Genomic DNA, 20,329 nt, shown 5'->3' on the forward strand with positions numbered 1-20,329 from the left:
TTTAGTTTTACCAAAGAGTGCAATTTTATGATTTTTAAAAATGTTGGGAAATTGTGGGCCACTGCCTAAATTAAGTTCAAAATCAGAAATAACGATGAAATATATATTTATTAAATGGTTAGAAATATTAAAGATGTTCTAAATGTTATTAATTATTAGCGTTTAAAATTAGAAAAGAAAAAGTAAGAAAATTAAATTAATCGGAATCACAATTTGGACAACTAAAATTGGCTCCATTAATTACAAATTTTTAAGTGAACAGCTTTATCGCATAAATCGCAATGAATCAAATTGTTTTTGTTAAATTACTGTATCTATGAGTGATTTTAATAATATGTACCTGCATTGTGCAATTAAATCGCCAAAAACAAGCAATAAATACTTCAAAAGTGTCCCACAATTCCCCAAATGCTTCATTTTATAAAAAGCTTTGTTATTATTTATTCATTTTAATTTAATGCAAAATTTCTTTTTTGAATCAAAGTACCAATGCCACACAATAATTAAAAAAATATTTTCCATAATTTTTTATTCTTGAAAATCCTTGTAAAAATAATAAAAATATAAAAGGCCCAAAATAAATATTTGAATGCAATTTTTCAAGTGATTTCTGTTTACGGTTTATAGGTAATTGTAACGCGTTGTAAAGTAATGAAATGCTAATGAAAAATTTACTTTGGACGAACAAAAGAAAATAAAAAAAAAATTGCGTGATCAAACTTATAAATATTATTAAATAATTGAGGTGGCCCACAATTCCCCAATCTCCCCTAAATTAATAAATAATTAAAAAAATATATATCACAATTCAATCAATAAATAATAAACAAATTTATAATTTTTTATACATTATTTGTAATTAGTGAAAAATTATATTCACATCTTATACTTGTAGAACTTGATCATCAAAATATCGATAATATTTTCAGAATTATTTATTTTTTATTTATCCTTACTTTTTCTTTATTTTCGCTTTTATTTTTTGTTCTTTTTTTGTTTTTATTGCTGTACACTGTTTACTAACATTATCTTCCACTGTTGTTAGCTCCATGCTTTTTTATTGTGTTTTTGATTATTATTGTTATTTTACGACTATTTTCTTTCTGATGGAAATATTTTTTTTATGAAACTACTTTTGGCTTCCGAAAAAAATGGGATTTCTCCTATTTTTATGATACGAAATAATTTTTCTTTCTTTCTTTTTTTTTGATTGAAAATTCGCTTTATAAAAAATTCTCTATGTAATAGTATATGGCCTTGTTTGTTTACATTTTCCATTTCTCCTCCTCACCTTCTTTCTCTTTCTCCCTCTTTTTTTCTCTATTTTTTATAAGTGATCTTTGTGGATAAGAAAAAATATTGTATTTCAATTTCAATGTCTACTTTAGAATTTGCTATGTATTCATCGTTATATGAAAATAATAGGGCGTTGCAATTGTATATGGTAGACAAAAGTGGAATTGATATAAAAATAGAATATATAAATGTGGGACATTCTTTTTAATTACTAAATTAACGCACTATTTTCATGTTGAAATCAAAATTGGCAGTATATACACTTGTGATAATTGATAATATTAATGTTAACAATAATTTTATATAATGAAATAAAATAAAGTACAATAAAATAATTAAACTTAAACTATTATTACATTATTAAAAATGATATTCGAATAGAACTTAAAATTGAAAGTTTATTTTGTCTCTCGTTAGTTGAATCCTCAGGCTAAAAATATTATTTTACTCCCTGGGGACAAAAATAGTCGCTTTAACCCCTAGGGTCAAACATGAATATTTTCTTCTCTCCCTAGAATATTTTATCCTTTCAATAGGTCATTTTATCCCCTGAGAAAAACATGAGCCAATATTAGAAAATGTATTTCACTAGAAGATAAGAAATTTCACCCCTATTTCGAGGGCGGTTATTTGAAAAATGAATTTTTAAAACTATTGTTTTCTTATTTTTTCATCACTGCTTTAATTCAAACAATATTGATGACAAAAGAATATTAAAAAATATTCTAGAAAAAGTTTATTAAAAATTACAAAAAGTTAAAATTTAATTTTGAAATATAAACGCATAATATTAATTATTAAAAAAATATTTTACAATATAAACTTTCATTCAACATTTAATATAAAATTGATTTATTAAGTTTGGTATGTTACTGTTTCAGAATTCGAGACTTTATATACAGGTACGTTTAGATAAAGATTTTTTTGTGGTAATTCTGTCGCAATCCATTCTATGTTTCATTAAATAGTAATTAAAATAAATTGACATTTTTATTATTGTAAAAATAAATGAAATATTTTTAGCGAGTCTCTGCTTCATTGAACAAAATCAGAGACAATTTAATTTTCAATAAACCAATTTTTCCCATGCGCTCTTTCTCTCTTTGTTAATATTTTCATTTCTGCTTTCAATTTAGAATAGTACATATTTTTTTATTCTTTATTGAAAAATTCTTCTAAAAAATAATATTTCTTGAAATTAAACCTAAAAGTACCTAATATTAAAAAATAATCAACTTAAATATATTTAGAAAAATGGAACTTGATGATTTTGCAAAAAACAAATTTACTAACTAATTATTTCATAATATTAAGACAGAAAAAAATAATTCCAAATTTTGTTCCCTTAAAATATGCCCGTAAAAGTGTAAATAATGTTTTAATTTATTATTTATCTGCCTTTTTTCTTTATTATTTCTTTCCTTACTAATTAGTATTTATTTATAAATATTAAATTAAACAAATTAATAAAGTAAGAAATAAAAATCTGTAAATAAAAGAAAATAAATTGTTTTTCCTGAACGTGGAGTACACGTATGTGTATGATGTTTAAAAGCGTTACACGTGCATCAGGTGGGTAAAAAGTTTTTCATTCCGGACGTGAAATTACTCGGAAAAGTGAAAAAGAAATTTTATGACCAAAGATATGAAAAGTGTCGTTAACTTTTCATTTTTAAACAAGAAACGATATTTATTTATATTGTCCAATAAATAAAAAAGGGGAGAAAAACGTTTATAATTTTTTCCATGTACTTGTAAAATACTTAAATCTGTCTCCTTTTTAATATAAAAGTAGCTATAATAACTAAAGAAAAGTATAAGTTTTTGATGGGGGGACAATGTTTGATGAAAAGTTTCTTGAGGAAGTTGCCTTTTGACGGGAGCGGAAGTTCGAAGATCGTGAAAAGCTGATAATATTCACAGATCGGCACCGTCCCTGAGCTTGTATCGATCGCCCAGGAGAAGGTCGGCCAGGCAGTTTTATCAGGAGCAAGGCCAGTCGACGTTCCTTTTATTAGGGCGCACCATTAATTTTTGATACCTTCCTGCTGACTTGAATGACATTCGTAAACATTGAGGTGCCCGCTCCCCGTGCGCCTTTTTATTGCACAAAAAATAGTGCTTGAAAGAATGCTAAATATTTGTCCATTTTATCCAATTAGCGCGACACGCTAATACTGCTTGCTGACTTTATAATTTATTCAACATCAAGGTAGCATTTCTCTTCATGTGTATAGAAAATATCCCGTTTTTACACTCAGTTTTAAAACTGAATTTCACACACGGAAAGTTGTGTGGAAATTGACTCTTTTCATAACAGTGTGGAAAGTATTCATTCTATAAACTACTTTTATTCGAAGTACTTGTATTAATTGCTGGTCTTGAAAAAGGCCATTTGATGGTACTTTTAAGCTAACTTATTTTGTGGCCTTGAAAAAGGCCGATTGATAAAGTGTGGCCAGTTTTGTTAGTTTCTATGGTTATAGTTATTAGCTCAAGTTCGAACAGTAGTATTGAAAATAATACTATTTAGTATGTTTGGCATCATGAAATTGGCATAAGCATACTTTGCATTTTGCTCATATTCGTTCAGTTTTGCAATTCGCAATGTCGCATTTTTTATAAATACCAATGTTTCATTCATGGTTACTAATAGGAGGCGTGTTAACAAACTTTTGACGTTTCGGATTTCTATTACTGATGAAGTTATCAATGCACTGTTAAAAATTGGAGTCAAACTTTACACCAAAAAGATTAAATTGATGTTGTTTTAATCTCACAAAGTGTGAATGCTTCCATTTTATTGATTTTTTAGTTTTTAGCTAATCCAATCAAATTATAGGAATAACATTTTTTGAGATTAAAACAATATAGTTTTCAATCTTTTTGTGCAAATTTGGAGTCCAATTTTTAACAGTGTATTGATAACTAAATTGTAAAATTTACAAATTTCCTGTATTACACACTTTGTACCTTCTTTGTTATCTGAATACAATTTGTTGTTCAATGACCGTAGCATTTGTGATAGCAGACTGAATCAATCTGAAGAATAGAGACCAAGACAATTTTTTTATCTCTAATAGATGGTGATAAAGCATTACATTGTTGATCGTGAAAAACAATTCCTTCTATGTTTTTGTTATTCATGGAGAATGCTTTTGAAAACGAAAAAGACTGTTTTTTCTTCTCATGGTATCTTTGCATTGGTATTTTTGGTTTATTTTTATACTTTGTAGAAAGAATAGAAACAGGCTCACAGAAAAAACTCGGACTCATTTTTGTTGCAACTCAAAATGAGTCTATGTTAAATGACATAGAACTCTAGATCCTAAACAAATGAATTTAGAGGACCTACAATCGCTGTACCTGCTTTACCTTGATATATTACAAAGCCATAATGGGTTGATGTAAACATTTGCCGGTGAATGTGCGTATTATCCAAAATAGGAGTGAGTAGATACGTAAATGTTAGTATAAATATTCCTTTTTTGGTTTAATGCACTTTAACTAGTAAAAAGAACACATTTACTACAATGTGTTAAACAAAGTCATTAGATCTTATTTATTTTAACAAGGACCAGAGCTATGACATTTAGAATTATATAAAAGGTTTTCTGCTTTGCAAGTCCAGCTATTTGTATCACACTTTCCTTTACAGAAGCATTTGTTAAATTCCTGTCCGCCGGTTAAGGATTGAGTTAACAATTTCACGCAATGTTACTTTCTGGAGAACATTCTTGTCAATTACAATAAAAATTGCTACATTTTCAAAGTTTTCAGGAACAGCTTCTTCGGAATGGAATGTTTCTAAAATTTGTGATTCCGATGTCGCTTTTTTTATTATTGCTTCTCAATTTTCTTCCATGTGAATTGAGCTGACTACTCCCTCTCGTATTTCTAATTTATCATTATTTATTATTTCTTCTAATACTTCTTCGCATTTATGTGAGTTAATCAAACTCTAGTTAATCAAATCTACCTGGTATCTGGAATTAAATTCTGCAGCAACTATGGGTTTTACGACTAAGCCTCGCTTTTTGCATTTCGATTTCTTTTGTTACGATATAATTATCATTAAACATTTTTTGAGCTAAATAATTAATTTTCTGATTACTTTAGATATTCTGAACTGTTATTCACAAAATTGACATGCTCAGCTTCGTAGAAAATAATAAAATCCATTTTTAATACTTACCAGCAGAAACAAATTCTTCGTACGCACTGCTACCTTTTTGGAAGTAATATTTTGGTAAGTCCACAGAACCGGTCGACTTCAGGTTACTAACTATCACCTTAGACTTGAGCGTGAACAACTCTAAAGTTAGCCTTTTTCTAGGAGCATATCTACGGATTGAAATAAAATGAATTAAAAATGTGCGTGATTGTTAAAAAGCGTTATTATAATTCTTATATTCAAATGCCACATTCTATCTCTAATTTATAATGTCAAAAAATTATTATTTACAAAAAATTTTTCATTATTAATTCATTTAGTTCATTATGAACGTATCAGTCGATGTAAAAAATTGAATAACTTTTCATTTGTTATTTGTTTAAACTTGCGTCAAAATTAAGATTATTCAACATATAGAATTAAAAAAAATAGATGACAAAATGATGTTAATATTAATTTATTATTATATTAATCATAAATATGTTAATATATTAATTGTCTGAAACAAATAGTTATAATGAATAATAAAATCATTCATGTTTTGCACATATTACAAAAATATTTATATAGAAAACAAAACAAGAAAGAAATACACATTTTTAATTATATTTTTAGAAAAAACTCATATTTTCGTTTTTGGCTTTTATCTCGCACGTCATTAAATTAAAATTAATCACGCAAGAAGGTAATTGTTCTAAATTAAATTTTGAAAAAAATTAATCATAATTGAGAGGTGTGCATTTAAATTTAAAATTTTTATTTTAATAAGTGAATATCGATCAATTCCGTGGATTTTCCCATTTATCCATGTAACTGGATTTTTATTATAATAAACTCCTTTCTCACTTTAAAATTCCATATTCTGTAAATTTTTACACTAAAGCAACTAAAATGTGATCGGCACCCGGCATCCACAAGTCGAAACATGAAATTCATAATGTATGCTCTGATCTTAAAGATTGGATTTTAAGAAACCCAGGAGGAAAAGTCGGACGAATGTCGGATTATACAACCGCCTGGGATCCGCGCCCGTACGGACCGCCAGCACCGATGGTCTGTACCGATTCGGATCCTAAAATGCAACCGGCGCGGAACAGATTAGGCTCCGACTTTTGGATCCGCCTTTCTACTTTCGTCAGTACTGGCGCGGTACTGGATTTGTTCCGCCTGCAGATTTCATTCTTCTACGCGCGTCGGAAGAATGACGGATGTTAGGTCTGTACTGGCTCGGTGCTGGGGCGGATCCGACTGCGGATCTCGTCATTTATTGTTATAGTTTACATTATCAGTATAATCATAAATTTATTTTATTATTATAATTAATTATTACAATAACTAATTGCATTTATTATAATATTATTATTAGTTAACCAATAAATAAATTAATAGTATTCATGCAAAGGAAGAATATAAGAAACTTAATTTTTTCATTATATATATAAAAATCCAACTTTATTAATGTGCAATTAAATAAATAATTTTTAATAAATAATATATTAATTTGAAAGAAGTAAAATATATTTAACTTGAAAGAAAATGTGATCAATATATTATAATGCCTACAATAAATAACATATTAAATACAATATATAAAAAAGAGATTATTATTAATTAATTTATTATTAATTAATTAATAATCTCTTTTTAATTTAAACAATATATTAAGTAATTATTTATTGACACTTTTCTGCAAATTAAATAATTAAAAAAATGTGTTGTGCATTAAAATTTTATTCAATTTAATACTATTACTTATATGTTATAAATTGTTTTGCATTGAAGTTATGTTCATATTATTCGATATATTATGTAATAAAATATTAAAAAACATAATAATAAAAATATAACATTTTTTTTTTAAACGAAATATTGAAATATTCATAAATACACATTCAGTAAAGTATTGAAAATATACCGGTATTACATCAGTTCGTATTTCCAAATTGCCTATTGCCGCGTAGTAATTTTACAATTTTTATTTCAGCTAGTGAGACTTGAAAGCATTTAAGGTTTGAGAGTTCCATGCGAGCGTAGCATAGTGGTTAGCGTGCGTGATTTCGGTGCGTAAATATTCGGTTAGGCGTAGGTTCGTACCCCCAAGCGTTAGGATTTTTCAAATGTGTATGTAATAAAAAATTGCGTTTCAGTGTATAAAGAAATAAAAAAATGTGTAAAGTGAACTGTCAATGAATTGTCATCCGTATTTATCTTTTGCAATTAATTATTATTTTTTTATTGATATTTGTTGAAATTATCATTTGGATCCGACCCGGTTGTCAGTCGGTAGAATGCCAGCATTGCCAGCGCATATCTGGCTAGGAAATGAAAGATCCGCAGTCGGTACAGTGCCGGGTCCCAGCCGGTTGAATTATACACGGAACGGCTCTTCGCGGCCGGTTACCGGGCGGTAGAATGCCAGTTCCGAGACGGATGGCCAGCCAGCTCCTGGCCAAGTCATCTTTTGGTAGAATACCAGTTCTCGGGCGGTAGGCAGGCGGTTCCCAGCCAGTACCACTACTCCGGCGTCGGTACAGGCGAGGATCCGCGCCGGTTGCAAATTTCCCACTGGGAAGAGGAACTGTTAAAATTAAAATTATTAAAGTTATTATTTAAATTCTTTGTAATTAGAATGAAAAAGAAAGAGTAGATCCAGATGTCTTTAGGCACACTGAAACAAAATTAGAACTTTGGAATCAATCGAGAATTTGAATGGGGATAAAATTTAAAGTATTACACTGAGAAAAAATGGATATTAAAACTCTTAATATATTAGATATTAAAAATGAGATACTTAAATATATTATCTAGATTTTAACGCTTAGTATATCAGATGTTTAGATTTAATATGTAGTGTATTGTAGAATATAACGTTTAGATACTGAACTTGACAATCTAATATATTGAAATTTAATATCTGTGCGTTGCGCAAGCGCAACGTCTAAGGCGCCTACAGCAGCCTACAATAAAGCAAAAGTGAGGTTATATTATCACCCTGTTTTGACGTGCGAGCATGAAAATGGAAAAACTTACGTCGTAACTGCCAGCGAAAATTAATATTTTTTAAGTTCATTAACAAAATTAAGCAAAAAATTAAACAAAATTACAATAATTTTGCAAGGAAATTATTTTATAAAAGTTTTTAAGTGGAGTAATTTGAGTTTCATTAGTTCACCGCGGCCACTAGAATTGGCGCCACCTCCTTGACCACTGACACATAGACCCAACTTGTATGTGGTTTTTCCCACATGACCATAATAAATAAAAAAAACATGTTATCATATTCTTTAGTAGTAATGTCGCGAGTATATAATTAAAATTTATATATGACATACGAATTAATAAATATTGACTACAATTTCATGTGTTTTTTTTAAATTTTTCTTGCAATGACTGGGAAAAATAATAATTTTTCCCGCAGTCTCATCAAGAAAAATAACCGGAAGAAGATCAGGATTTTTGTTTTAAATTAGGACCCTGATTATTTATAAAAATTAAAAAATTGCTATTATTCTATTATTATTATTATCATTTATAAATATTAATTAACAAATTATGTATTATATCTGTAATTATATTATAGAATAAATTAATAATTATTAATGCACTAATAATGTAATTATTTGGTAATAATGAATAGTAAATTATATGCGCTGTTTGTCGAATTTTGAAATTTTAGGAATTTGATTATATGTTTAAGAATTTCTGTCAAGTTCTGAGCTCTACTTCGTGGTTTTCAGAAACCAAATGTTGTTATTTTACTGCAAGATTTAAAAATAAGGTACATTTAACCTATAATTTGAAATGACGTTTGCGTATATCTTAGATAGTAAAATTAAATATCCAAGATATTTACAGTCTTACAGTTCACTTTCATAGATATTGAATTTTAACATCCTGGATATTATAGGTTAATATATTCTGTCCAATATATTTAGATAGTGAAATTAAATATCCAAGATACTTGTCTTATAGTTCACTTTCATAGATATTGAATGGTAATATCTAGATAGTAAGCCTTAATATCCATTTTTCTCAGTGTAGTTATTAACTTGTTAAAAGTCAGTTTTTGGATCTTAATATAATTTTTGTTTTGAGGTTTAGGCCAAAGAATCATTTTTTTATATGACTTGGTAATAATGAGTTTTTTAAGTCGAAGTAAAAATCTTGTCTGATTAAATAAATTATTTAGCTTGATACTTAGCTTTGATTCTTTGGCCTAAACCTCAAAACAAAAATTAGTTATTAACCTTTTAAAATTATTCTTAGAGTCGTGAACCTTGCACGCGATGCTTCCTTCAGTGTGAGGTTGAGGAAATGACCTTAACTTACAGAAACAGAGAATGCAGTTAGAGATTTCTCTCAAATTGCTTTCGGGACAGCCAAAAGTGAAAGGTTTAGAGTCTAGGTGTCGATAGGGATTAGATTGAACTCCCTTCAGACTTGGAGTAACCGAATTTTTTATTTGTTGTTGATGCCGTGAAAGTGCAGTCCTTAGAAAAATGGAAATGTGGCTCGTAGTAGAAATTATCTTCTTGAATTAACTTGACTAAGATGAGGCTCAAAGAAGGAACTTGGTACTTGAAGAGGTTTTCTGTACTGGAGTCGAAGAAGATACTTGATGACAATACACAACTATAGTTAACTTGGTGGTGGTTGCTGGACTGGCACGAAGAACACAGGTATTTGCTTAGACGGTAATTTCTTGACTGGCGAATTTGCCGAGGGTAGCACCTTTTATACAGTTTCCTACAATGGAACAAAATGTTAATGCCACCTACTTTAATTGCTTTCTGGGTCATTTTTTTCTATTGACTCGAGTTTTCTGATTAAATCGAAACAAAATGTTAGTTTAAAATTTAAGTGTCAATAAATACTAGCAAGTTTAACACCTTTGATTAATTAAATATTTAACTCTGTCCCCTCTCTTCTTCCTCGGAGGTTCTCGGATTACAAGCAGCGTCGGATTAGCCGGAGGCCGAATTAGCGCCACCGTACTGTATATATACTAACAGTGGTAACCAGCTTATTCAAACCAAAAACCCCCTATTCAATTTGATAATTTTCTTTGACAATATTGTTTTCCATTTGAGTTAAATTTTGAGAATAGCCCGCGTGGAAACAGAAAAATGGGAAATTCTAGCAAATTATTACCAATGACTCTAGCCAAAGTAAACAATCTGTAAGTCATATTTTGAAACCTAGGCCAACAATCTACCGAACCTTTGCTGATGGCAGAAATTGTTTAAAACCTAAAATTTTTTTATATTTTGCCCATTTCCAAAATCTATCAAACCATGGCCAAAGGCAAAAATTTTTTAAGGTTTTGAACAATTTTTGTCCTTGCCTATGGTTTGCTAGATTTTTACCAAAGTTGAAAATTGTAATGATGTTTTACTTGTTGATCAATGCTTAAAAATATGGTTCAAAGCATATTTACTTTAACTAAAGTTTTTTGGACATAGCTAGAATTCACCATTTCTCCGTTTCCATGCAGAAATATATAATATACTACAACTTTTGAGTCTTGACCTTTTGAAAAAAACCTCAATAGTTATAGGAATTTTATCAATTTAAAAGTAATAAAAATATATCAAAGTTATTGCTGAAATTTTTCTCTTTCGAATTTATTTCAAAAATATTTCATACTATTGTGTAATTGAAACGAATATAGCATGTAAAATGAAGTTAATCAATTATTGTGTAAATTGTTCTTCATCAAACAAATTAATTATAGAAAATCTATTATTGAAACAAACTGATTTCTGATTGACACGTATTCCACAGGGTGATTAGAGGTAGGCATTTATTGACGTGTGAGCATCATAGGTTGTTTGATTAAATTTTGTGACTTAATGTCAAACTTTGATTGAAAGCAAATTAGTATTGTTTACAAATCAGAAATAAATGTATACGTTCGCCATTAATCAAACGTATATTAATTATAACGTTAATTGTTGAAAATTGTCGAAAATGAAATTTATTTTAATATAAATATATGACAAAAGATTGAAAGTAAATACGTATATTTCAGTATAAAAAAATCATTGACCTGTGAATCCCTTTATTTTAAAATTATTTAATTATATCATCTACTAACCTTATTAAATTTAATAAATTTGTGTTAGACCATATAATCTTAAAGATATGCTCACTTTTTGAACTGTTCCTTTTGGCATAGACTGAAAAAATATGTGTGCACTTAGCCACTTTATTTTGACCTAAATTTTAAAGTTAGTGTAAACAAGATAGTAGTCGGCAATGTAACAATTTTAGCAATAACCACTCAAAAATTGTCACATGGCTGTTTTCTGTCAGGTTTACCCTACTACCTTTTTGATTTTTAGACCTCTTGACACTCCTCTTGAAATTTTTTTCCATCTATTATCGTTGCTTGTACTTTTTGTTTCCACTGCATAAATAATAATAATCGTTATTAAACAAAAATCCTTTTCCGGTGATATAGGTTAATAAACTTTTTACATAGTTTTTTTAGACAGTTTCCTATCGTGGGAGGCTTAAACTTGGGTATATCTTGAAGATTCGTTTTTATTTTAAATTTATTTTAATTTTTTAAATCGTAACTTTTAAAAACTTCAATATTTCCATTTGGAGAGTATCGAATCGCTAAAGCTTCGCTTATATTTAATCATTCGACTTTATCAATTTGTTTTCATTTCATTTTTTAAAATCTTGAAGCTTGTTTGTCTGTGATTTAACCACTGAAAAAAGGTGGATTTTTAGCGTTTTCAATTAAAGCGCAATAATCGTCAAATGTTTCAATGGGCTCGAGTTTTTTTAGTGTACATGCCGAAATTGTGGTCACATTGATAGTAAGAGTGTCCGCAAACAGAGAATGAATATTTCATAAACGAACACCTTAAATAACAATATATAAATTTTTACTCTGATTATAATATAATCAATGTCTTTCAATTAGAAATTATTGTTTTTGGCACATTACAAACAATTTTTAATAACTTACTTTTACTTTCATGTCAGGATACAGGATAATTCGTTTATCAGCACCTGCATTATCTTTTATGAAATCCATCCAGGCTATAAATTCCGGTGTTTGAACTATTGACTACTTCGATGGCAAAACAATAATTTGCTTTTCTTTTAAAATTTCAGAGTAGTCGAGTTTGTCTTTCACATTCGTTGGGAAAATTGAAGAGACAGCTCCTACTTTTAAATTTGCCTTCTCTCTTTTCATTTCATGTACTTTGCCGTTTATTACATTTAAAAATTTTTTTTTAATATCACTTTCTTTAAAATGCAATTTACAAATGACATGACTCCTCAGCAATTCTTTTTTATTTTTTGTTGGAACAATTTGCTTCCAATATTTATAACTATTTGCCTAATACATGATTGCAACAAATATTATAATTTAAATTTATTAATCAAATATTTAAATATTTAAAAAAACAAACCCTTGGTTTAAAGAAAGACAATTTTTGTCCTTTAATTAAAAGAGGAGAAGTGCATTTGTCCACAATGCACGTGGAAGGCATACTTCAAAAATCACTATTTTGCCACAATTTTATTGCGAACCACTTTCATAACGTACACTTTACGAAACACTGTTTAAATTTACAAAAATAAACTGCCCGGTAAAAACGAGTGTATTGAAATCGATTGAAATGATTACAAGTATAGCTGAATTCTTGAAATCATTTTAATCCAAACGAATGACATTTTTGTCCATCAATAAATTTATTGCAATCACAGTAATCTATTTGAACACACTTAAATTCAGTTGAATTCCTGTTAACATTTCAAATCTGTTAAAATGACGAAAAATGATATCAATTTAATTCAGTTTAACGCTTTCTGGAAATTTTAAAAAGTGAAATCATTTGAATCCTTTCTTGAACATAAATATTGTTAACATTTTAATTTTTTTGGATTGAAATGGATTAAACTGATTACAAATATGCTATTAATATGCTATTAATTCTCAATCATTTTAATCCAAACCTATGTCGTTTTCGTCTTTATTGTGATATAATTTTAATTCCTTTTAATACACACCTTCTTACCGGGTGCTGCAGATTATCTCATGCTTTCTTGTTTACAACCGAAGTACACTTTTTATCCGCGAGGGGCGTGACGTCCGGGAAAGTTAGACGAGATGACTTGTAGTACGAAAAAATGGCACACTTTTCACATCATACTGGCATGACCGTTAAGTCTCCTTATACTACTCCATGCCTAGTAGGTACTACCCAGTAATAAGGGGTGAATTAAAGTAGATTGGCACTTTTATGCTCTTAAATTACAAACCAATTTCGTTTTTGTCCGCAATCTTAATGAATTCCTTTTCTATTGTTAAATTGATAATTTCTATCCAATTCAATTCTCTGTAACCACGTGACCAGAATTTGAAACCCCTTTAATGCCCTTTAAAGAATTCAATGTTAATTAAAAGGCATTAACTCAACTCCACAACAAATGATTCCCTTAAATGTCATTAAAGTGAATTCAGACTCTGGTCACGTGGTTACAGAGAATTGAATTGGATAGAAATAATCAACTTAACAATTGAAAAGGAATTCATTAGGATTGCGGACAAAAACGGAATTGGTTTGGAATTTAAGGGCATAAAAGTACCAATCCACTTTAATTCACCCCTTATTACTGGGTAGTTAATACAGAAATTTTTAGATTCAACCCCCCACCCCTGTCAAGAGGGTGGGGAGTTAAAATTCCAGCTTAAACTCGAACATGTGTTTTTAAACATTTGTAGTTTCTACTTAAATTATTCGATATTACAAAAATTAAAAATTGGTTTCCAAAGGTTTTTTTGTGTACTTTCAAAATATTTTTTCTACGATTTTTGAAGGTGGCCAATTACTGTCGTATTCTTACTTGTTTATTTGCAAATTTTTTAAACTTTTTTTTGTAAACATGATTGGTTAATTAAATAATTAATTACCTTTGTAGCCTTGGTGCCTCTTAAACGCAGCAAGGATCATACTCAAACGTCGATAAAGATTTTAAACATTAGTCCTCTGTCTCTAAATTGAAGAAATCCTTAAACAAATAGTTCCAAAATTAATTTTTAAATGATAACAAAGCATTTATAAAAATACCAATAATTATTGTTAGAATAAAAAAGTCTTTGAATTTTATCCAATGAATGCTAGAAAATTACCTGAATTATTACCAGAATTTTTTTTCCACTGACTGCAGGAATAATTGTTTCGACAGCAAAAATTCCCAGACAAACGATTTCTTTTTTGAGTTAAAAATTTGCCAGCTTTGGAAAATAACCGTTCGGATGGTACGGACGTAGCCATTAAACTCAGGTACTTTAGAGCAACTTTTGCTAAACTACGACTTGTTAAGCTCAATTCTTTCCACACTTGCAGGGGATCTGAATTCAAAGTCCAGACAGGATTTTGTAAGTAAAGCTTTAATTCGTTGGGCAGACTATCCTCTCTATGAACGTTGTTACGAAGATTTTCGTGCGCCCTTACAATCAACTGGTTATGATCATCTTATATTAAAAAGTTGTGTTCTAAATCTAAAACGGGAAAATTTTAATTCAGAAATACAAGTTGTTACTTTTTTAAGTATAATAAATTTTACATGTAAATAAATATTTCTATAAACTAACCTGCAGCTGCATCTTGATCATTTTGTAGAGTAGCTCGATCGTCTTCGACCAATTGAATAAAATTTCGCATCTCGTCGGTGATGAAGCGCACACTTCTGGAAACTGCTAAGGGGTCCTGGAAGTGAATTTTTTTAAACCTGGGATCTAAGATAGTTGCCATTGCTAACATATGATTGAATTCAACCTGTGACCACCGTTGTCTGATTTCTCGAATAATAGCATTTTTTAACTGAGTCGAATATTTTTCGTACGTATTCAGACGTTCATACTGACGAGACAACAAACGAGTAATAGAAGTCACTTTGCTGGCTGTCACATATTTTTTTTCACTCATGTCGCGAGTAACTGACTCAAGCGGTCTTAAAACTTCCATAACTTCAGTCAAGACTTCGATTTCAGCTGCCGTCAACATCGAAGGACCTTTAGGAATGTCGAGGAGAACAGTGCTGGCCATCTGCTCAAGTTGTAGAAATCTTTCCAACATATAAAAAGTTGAGTTCCATCTCGTAGGAAGATCCTGCTTTAATTTTAAATTAGTGTGAGTTCTCTGTTTATCAGATGCATTATTCGATTGGCGGAAGTAAGTGACAATATTTTTAACTTTTGTAATTAAATCGGTGAGTCCGTTTACAGATCTTAGTGAATATGTTGCAATTAGATTTAGGGTGTGCGCAAAACAGCGCAAATGACCTTTCTTTCCAATAAATAGCTCTGCTGCTGCAATCACATTTGAGCCATTACCAGTGACTAGAGCTGTAATTTTATCAAGAGGAATTTCCCATTCTTGACAAGCTTCCAATAATTGTTTTTGAATATTGACTGCAGTGTGTTGAATAGACATTTGATACAGTCCCAAGTTGAAAGAAGTCAATTCATATTCATATTCGAAATGAACGGTGATGCCAAGGTAACTTTTAGAATTCATACTATCCGTCCATAAATCTGTTGTCAGAGTAAAATTAGAGGATTCTTTAATGTTTGATAATTGACAATGTTATACGTGAAGTGAAAAACTTCTAACGTTTCACAATAACAGCACGTAGTAATTTCGAATGTTTTTGAATTTAAGGTTAAGTGTGTATTATATATATTACATTTTCAATACATACCTTTTAACCTCTTGGCATGAATACACTTTTACTTGTAGTCTCTTTTTATCTAATCTCCTTGTAAAATGTAAATTTATATTTACTGCTAGTCACAATTTACTGCATTTTTCAATACACTTTCAACAGTTTTACCATGCCTGCACCATACCGAAAGCCGAAATTCATTAAGGCATATTTGAAATTATATAGTTTATGCACTTTAGGTTGATTCACATTTTTCAATTTTTGGACAAGTTAAAATTTAAAGCCTACGTAATTGGCTAGTCTTAATGGTATACACAAATTTAAACGACGCTATTGGCTATAAGCTTTCTTTAACTGGAAGTACAGTTTAAAGGATCCAGTTATATAATCCAGCCAATAATAATTAATAATAAATGTATTAAAAAATAAGAAAATGCAAACAGATGTAAAAAATATAAACATCGGTTTCAAACATCGGAAAAAAACCTCGATACATCGAAAACATCGAAACCAAAACATCGATGTTTCAGATGTCGATGTCCCATCACTAGGTATGTTTTCGTTGCCTGCACTAAGTGTAACTTTTACACCACCTCAAGAGTAGGTGCAAAAAGTGTAGCGAAAAGTATGGTAAAATTGCGTCACATCCGGCAAAGAGAACAGCATAGTGCAGGTTAGGTGTTAAAGTGTAAGGGTACGTTCCCATGTTGAGCAGAAAATACAATGCAAAGCAGAATTTCGTGAGAGTGGGAAGGATAGTGATATCTGACTATTTCTCTTGCACTCACGAAATTCTGCTTTGCATTCTGTTTTCTGCTCAGCATTGGACTGCACCCTTAGAAGTGCAGGCAACGAGAACATACCTTATATAACAAACATTTAAAATCAAAAGTTTAACTTCAAGTGACCACGGGCCAATGTTTTTCAGCGCAACAAATTTATGTGCCCTTCTTTGGTCAGGCAACTCAATTGGCAATTTTAATAAATTACACAAAAAATTTAACAGTCGAAAATTTTGGAGAAAAAATTGAATTTTCTTGAATTCAATCCATTTGTCTAAAAATATGTTTGAACGTTTATAATGATATACGTGTCCTAACATTTTTTAAAAGTTATAGGCAAATAACTTTTTTCTTAAATTAAAAATATAAACCAGTGCCAAGTTGTATATTTTTATAATTTTTCTCTTTGTGTTCATTTCATAAACACTGTGCTTCCTCATAGAGATAATAATAATAATTTAAATATATAAATAACTTTTTAAAAAATAGATTAAAAATGATCAATCCTGGGTCCAATAGATGTATTTTTATATATAGGTACTCTATAAGATGGTTATAATAGTTCATTAGTCACAGAATTTTATATGTTAAAGTTTTCTTAAGCCAAAATTTCTTTCTCTTCCACTCTGATTTTTACATGGCTCATAGGAAAAAAGATGAGCTTTCGATTGGGACAGGTTAGAAAAAAATAAAAAAACACGAATTTTTAAGATATATTGAAATTCAGAATTTGACCTTGAATTTCAAGATCAAATTGAAAGAAAACAACTTTTTTTTCATCACCATCTTACAGCTCGTGAAAAACCCTTTAATAATCACTACACTGAAAAACTGTTGGTAGAGCAGTTCCGCTATTGACTGTTGTGCAGCGCTACTTAACTTTAAACCCACAGCTCTATCAAAATTAGGCGAGTTGCTCTCCTAAACTTGACTACCAATGGCGTTGGCGAGCGGCTGCTTGACAAAAAGGTCAGCAGCTCTATCAAAAAGGAGAGTTGCTCGCCCAAAAAGGAGAGTAACTCGCCCAAAAATAAAGTGAGCTGTGCGTTTCTTTTTAACGCAGCAGTTCACCGCATTGGGCGAACAGCTCTACCAACAGTTTTTCAGTGTATTCATACTTTTAATTTGATTAATTTTACTTCACAATAATTTAAATCGAAAAAAGACATTTTCAAAAAAATCAAAATTTTGAAACTCCATAACTCAAAAAATATTGAAAATATCATTCCTAGTCCATAATACGTTGTAAGCTTTATCATTACTTTATTAGTTAAAGAAAGAGTCTTAATTTTTACAGGTTTTTTTTTAGCCAAGGATTTTCTTGTTGTTTTTCGTTTTTTAGGTGGAACTTTGTGTTCTTGTTCTTCAGCTTGTCTTTTTTTTCTTCGAGATTTTTCTTAGCTTTTAAAAACTGCGTGCAATACAAATTCTTTCTTCTCAACTATAGAGTTGCCATTATAAATATCAGCATCCAATAAAGTAAATGTTTTCGTGTCACCGTCTCTGATATATTAGCGATATTTCACTCTAAACTTTTCTTCTGATCGTTTAAACATTTCTATTATCCCATCGACTTCAATTTTTTCCGAACTTCCTTCGTGGTTTGCTGAACAAATGTCCTTGTGATCCTCATATCATTTCAAGTATTCTTTGGTACCTTCTTTTCCTGACCACTTTTCACAAGATTTACAGACTTTTAATTTTACTCGTTCTCAGGACAACCCTTTTCTACGTTCTTCTGTTTTCCTTCATTTTTACTGATTTTTTGAAAATTATTTCAGCAACAGCTTTTACAGCAGCATGTATGTTTTCAAGCAATAAATAAAAACAACTTGTACTGATTTTAGAACCCAGTTCCATTATATAACAAAACATATTTATGCCAGCCAAACCGACACCAAGTAGCCGCATAACAGAACAAAATCGTCTGTTAATTTCATACGCACTTTTTATCATAGGACAAGAGTTTATTGCAGATTTTTGACAAGAACATTTCACAATTACTTTAAACCCCAATCCCTGCGGAGACTCTTTAAAAAATTGAACGTCACCATCACACAATTTACACTTTACTAATGATTATAACGCTGTAAGCATAAATATAGAGAGGCTCAGTTAAGCTAGTCCTCTGCTTCTCTAAACTTAAATGTTTTTTAACCTCTTCGCTGTTTAGAAAAATATTCAAATGATTGGCCCAAAATGTCCAGCAAAATCTTTACGATAAATTTTTATGAAACTTAGAATACAAGCGTTTTTGTGGTCGCTAAAATCAAATATGGCGTCAAAAAAGAAATCCAAAATGTCGGATCCAATATGGCAGACAAAATTTTTCAAATTTAAAGAGATATTTATAAAAGTTAGTATAAAAGGATTTTTGGGGTCGTTGAATTCAAATATATGATTTAAAAAAATTCAAAATAGCGGATCCAATATGGCGGCCAAACTTTTTAAATTTGAAGCAGATATTCATTTAAATTAGTATGTAAAGGTTTTTGGAATCGCTGATTCTAATTCTAACGTAAAAAATTAAAATATCTATTAAAAATGTTGGATAATGGATTTATATTTTGTGTGAATTCTTTTGAAAATTTGTTCGACATTTTTAATTTTTAAAAATGAATATAAAATTTGAATTCAGCGACCCAAAATACCCCTCGATACTGAAATTGACAAAAATCCAAATGAATTTTAAAAATTATGTCTGCCATTTTGAATTTTTAAAAATAAAGGTCAAATTCGAATTCAGCGACACCATAAACGCTTATGTGAGCTAAATTTAAAAATTAATTTTTTTCATGGATTTTACTTGTTTTTAAATTGTTATATTACTTAAAAATAATAAATAATTATTTATTTATTACTTAATCTAGTATCATTGAAACCTATAGTGTGTGAATATAATGATATAAAAGAATTTATTTTATAATTTACATAAGAAATTGCATTTATTTTGAGCTAAGAAGTTAACGACCCAACGTTGGGTCATTAACAGGCAACGGGTTAAATTCAAATTACATAAATAATAATCATTATTATAAAGATAATTTTAAAAATATATAATATTTAATTGTTTAAATATATAATTATTCGTATCATAAAACACCTTTTTTTTGTTCAAAAAAATAAACGAGGAATTTATAAGAAAACTATGGAATTTCAAACTTTAATATTTATTTGACTTTTCTTGAAACTGGTGTCTGGAAATAAATAAGTTCCTGCTCACTATTGAATTAATAATTGATGGAATACTAAATGAAAATTTATAAGAGTAATTACTATATATATAAAATTTCGTTCCTCGTCACATTTGAGATGATGATGATAATATTTACAGAAAAGGTCATAGATGCTCATAGGACCGGAAGCGTGAGCGTGAAGCGTG

At 29.6% G+C, this 20,329-nt stretch overlaps 1 protein-coding gene across 2 annotated transcripts in view; it reads left to right on the forward strand.

Moving 5' to 3' along the window:
* Positions 1–20,329, forward strand: part of LOC122503404 (14 kDa phosphohistidine phosphatase-like) — a 323,366-nt gene that overhangs the window by 271,904 nt on the left and 31,133 nt on the right. The window contains exon 3 of one of the 2 annotated variants that reach the window (XM_043613927.1): positions 2,178–2,198. The exons of the other annotated variant lie outside the window; for it this stretch is intronic. Coding sequence (XP_043469862.1) covers positions 2,178–2,198 — 21 coding nt within the window. The remainder of the gene's footprint in view (positions 1–2,177; positions 2,199–20,329) is intronic. 2 annotated transcript variants of the gene reach the window in all.

The sequence above is a fragment of the Leptopilina heterotoma genome, unplaced genomic scaffold (genome assembly GCF_015476425.1).
Source record: "Leptopilina heterotoma isolate Lh14 unplaced genomic scaffold, ASM1547642v1 Lhet_26, whole genome shotgun sequence".
Lineage (NCBI taxonomy): Eukaryota > Metazoa > Arthropoda > Insecta > Hymenoptera > Figitidae > Leptopilina > Leptopilina heterotoma.